Source organism: Myotis davidii, unplaced genomic scaffold (genome assembly GCF_000327345.1).
Source record: "Myotis davidii unplaced genomic scaffold, ASM32734v1 scaffold86, whole genome shotgun sequence".
NCBI lineage: Eukaryota > Metazoa > Chordata > Mammalia > Chiroptera > Vespertilionidae > Myotis > Myotis davidii.
In genome coordinates this window covers 2,640,765-2,644,893 of record NW_006298058.1, presented here as the reverse complement: position 1 = coordinate 2,644,893, position 4,129 = coordinate 2,640,765, and the positions used below count along the sequence as shown (strand labels likewise).

At 41.0% G+C, this 4,129-nt stretch overlaps 1 protein-coding gene across 1 annotated transcript in view; it reads right to left on the bottom strand.

Annotated features, from left to right (window-relative positions):
- Positions 1-4,129, bottom strand: part of MYO3A (myosin IIIA) — a 212,238-nt gene that overhangs the window by 108,926 nt on the left and 99,183 nt on the right. The window contains exons 14-15 of the mRNA XM_006773822.2: positions 2,977-3,075; positions 2,775-2,889 (exon numbers count right to left, since the gene is read on the bottom strand). Coding sequence (XP_006773885.1) covers positions 2,775-2,889; positions 2,977-3,075 — 214 coding nt within the window. The remainder of the gene's footprint in view (positions 1-2,774; positions 2,890-2,976; positions 3,076-4,129) is intronic.

Sequence of the window (4,129 nt, the reverse complement as noted above, 5' to 3'; positions counted from 1 at the left end):
CCTCCTCTTCTTCTTCTTCTTCTTCTTCTTCTTCTTCTTCTTCTTCTTCTTCTTCTTCTTCTTCTTCTTCTTCTCCTCCTCCTCCTCCTCCTCCTCCTCCTCCTTTTCTTCTTCTTTTTTGTAAAGATGGAATAGGGGAATGAGATTCACATACTGACCACTTTAAAAACCAGGCTTCTCTTTGCTAGGAAAATTTTTTTTTACAGTAACATATTACAGCTAAGAGCAGAGTGTGCAAGATTCCCCACAACCTTCAGAAAGCTATGAAACAATGGATTCTTTGTTCCACTTGACAGCCTAAAAGCTACTTAATGCAGCAATAGAGAGAAAGGTCCAATCATCTTTATTCTGTCTAGAGAGCACAGAACCAATGCGTTTTCCGATTTGAGTTGCAGTTAACTAGTTATAGAGTGATAGCCTGGGTCATAAGCTTAAAGTTCAAGATAGGGTCCATAAATCTACACAGAGAATGCATCATTCAGGGATTAGACTGGTCAAGTTGGAGCCTTTACTTCTAAACCAGAAAAGTTACCTTACTTTTCAGCTCAAGACTTCCTGTGAGTAGATTATTTGACTAAGAATGTATTCAACCTTGGCTTGTCATTGAGTCTACAATATTGCTTCCCACTTGTCCATATAATTTAGAGTGTGCTGGCAAAAACTGAGAACTCTTTGGAGAAGTCATGGCAATAATTCCTCTCTGGTCTCAAGAGGAGTTATTTCTTTTTAGGTCCCCTCAACTTCTCACTCCCATCTCTATACAACCAATTAATTCATCCAGAAATAGTAGCAATGTTTATTTACAACTCTAAGAGGGGCTCTAAGCTGTGGGCTATAAAGCAGCCAGGCAGGGAGTCTCCCCATCAAATCTGAATTCCTCGTGGCTATGGAGGATGACCACACTAGAAAAATTAACTCTAATGGGTGAAATGTTTCCTGATGGACAAAGATTATCCTGACTTACCTAAACACCCCCTTGTACGCAGGGCCCTCATTTCTAGTCAAGAAGATATACAAATGATCAATCAGTACAAGAAAAGAAGTTCAGTATCATAAGCCATTATGGAAATGCAAATGCAAGCCATTAGGGAAATGCAAATCCAAGCCACTCCATCCCCACCAGGATGGCTATGATAAAAAAGACATACTAAGTGTTGGGGAGGAGATGGAGAAATTGGAACCTTCATACACTGCTGGTTGAAATGTAAGACTGCACAGCCTTCTTTGGAAAAGTCTGGCAGATCCTCAAAAGATTAAACATAGTGTTACTTTATGACCCAGTAGTCCCACTCATAGTTATATACCAAAGAGAAATAAATTAAAAACTTATGCCCACATAAAAAATGTACACCAATGTTCACAGCATTACTCATAATGGCCCCCAAAGAGAAGCAACCTAAATGTCCCTGAACTGATGAATGGATAAATAACTCAAGGTATAGCCATAAAATGAAATATTATCCGATCTAATAATAGACAAACATGGTAATTGACCGTACCTTCACTACACCTCCCATTGGCTAATCAGTGAGATATGCACATTAACCACCAACAAAGATGGCAGCTAATTTGCATACTGCAGGCAGGGCGGGACAGTGCCATCCCGCCTGCCCTGCCGCCATCTGGGCCTGCTATTTGCGACCCGGGGCGGTGGGGCGGGACAGCGCCATCCTGCCTGCCCTGCCGCCATCTGGGCCTGCTATCTGTGACCCAGGGCGGCGGGCGTCTGTGTGCGACCCGACCTGGGGTGGCCGGGCAGGGCAGCAGCGATCGGCCGGCCCACCCGGGCATCCCATGTGCGACCCGACCCGGGGCGGCTCCCCAATCCCCAGATTGGCCCTGCTGTGTGCGTGACCCAGGGTGGCGCCCCAACCCCCGGATCGGCCCTGCCGTGTGCGTGACCTGGGGAGGCAGGACAGGCACTGAGGGATTGGGCCTTCCATCTGCCACTCGGGGAGCGGCTTAAGCCAGCAGGTGGTAATCTCCCGAGGGGTCCCAGACTGTGAGAGGGCACAAGTGGGGCTGAGGTACATTCCCCCACCCCTCCTCCCCTGCCAGTGCACAAATTTTTGTGCACCGGGCCTCTAGTTCAACAATAAAAAGAAATAAAGTAATGATACAGGCTACAAAATAAATGAAGCTTGAAAGTGTTATAGCAAATGAGAGACACCAGTCTCAAAGGATGACATATGGCATCACTCTATGTAAAATGTCCAGAAGAAAGAGATTGATAGTGATGGAAGGCAAAGGTTGGATGGGAATGCAGAGGGACTGCTCATAGCATGTTTTTTCGGGGTTGAAAATTTTAAAACGTGAAAATATTCTAAAAATGATGATGGTGATGGATGCAGACACCTGTGAATATACTACAAGCATTAAAATGTACTTTAATATGGCTGACTTGTATGACATATGAATTATGTTAATAAAGTTGTTCCAAAAAGACTGCACTAAAAAGAGCATGTAATATAATCACATTTATGCATTTATATAAACTTTAATATATGTAGGAGATGCAAATATAAGTAAAATAAAAGGTTAAGAATAAAACCAAACTCAATTATATCTTAAGGCCATTGTTTCCTTGTCTATAAAGTAAATATCATAATTCTAGTCATTTCATAAGGTTATTTGAGTAACTAAAAGGATGACCCATGTAAAACCACTTAGCACGTTGCTTGCCATGCATTAATCATTCCATAAATGCTAACTCTTGCAATTAGTGATGATAAAAAGATATTTCCTAATGGGGTTCAAATGTCATTCATACTCACCTCCATTGTAAAACCTATGACTTTGAAACATTGCTCAATTAATTCATATTGAGATTTATAGAAACTATTATTCATCATGTCCTGTACTGTTCTGAGGTGGTCATTTTGTAGGTATCTGAAAATATATGAAAGGATGGGTAAAATCTAATATTAATTGGAAAGAGAAAGTGTTATTTATGAAACATACAAGCTGCTGAATTACCTGGGAGGCTTGTTTTCAGGCAATTTGTAATGGGCTAGTTTCTTCTTTTCAGCTAAACCAGCATAGATGTAGTAAAACACATGGAAGTTTTTTTCTCCACTGAAAAAATAAGACATTTTCAATAAGGTGGTTAGTAAGAATAGTTCTTTAGGGCAGCTAGAAAAAACTTAATTCATAGCATGCTTAAAATATAATCCTAATTGTGCAATTTCCTAGCATTTATCCTATGATATTTTAGTAAGCATTCACGACAAAAATTAATTTTATGTTTACAAACCCAGGGCATCATTGCATAGCTCCAGAGTTTACTGGATGTGATGATGCTTCACAGAGCCCACTGTGACTGGTACCCTCTGACATTGTGCAACGTGGTGGCACCATCTAAATCTCAAAACTTTGCCTCTTAGGTAGACTTTACCCAAATGCTTGAAGGAGAGAGTCTTACACAGTTATGAGAGCAGTACAAATTGTTACAAGAACCAGTTAAATCTTCACATGTGCATAAGACCCCGAGGTGCCTCTGGGTTTAGATAGCAAAGGGCACCCATGCATGTCCATTAAGTTCTGGGCACAGGGCACACATCAGTAATAGCAGCAGCTATTTACTGAACATCTTCAATGTTCATGTCTGTACTAGATGTTATTGTAATCTTCTGGCTTACACTGATGGGTTCTTACTATGTCTTATTCACTGTGCAAATACCTGACAGGCATTATCTTAATGGACAGGTAGGACCAATGCTATTTCTATTTTGAAGATGAAAAACTGAAGTGCAGAGAGGTTAAATATTTCAAATCATACACACAGTAAGTTCCAGAACCAAGGTCCTAGAAGATTCTTTAAAATTTAATTATCTTATCCAGAGAGGACCAACATGCCATAGAGCCACAATTAAAAACCATATTTGTCTAATATTCTTTCCTTCCATATTTTGAATTGAGGACCAAAGGCTAATTTTCCACACGGAGGACTGAGCTCAGGAGCTGGAGTCCAGGAAACTTATATTCACAGTTTACTCACCTTTGAAGGCATTTATATCTATACTAATAAAAGGGTAATATGCTAATTAGACTGGGAGACCTTCCAGGAGACCTTCTGGATGGTCTTCTGGACAAAAGCAATGGTGGTGGGGCCAAGGTAGAGGCGGTTAGG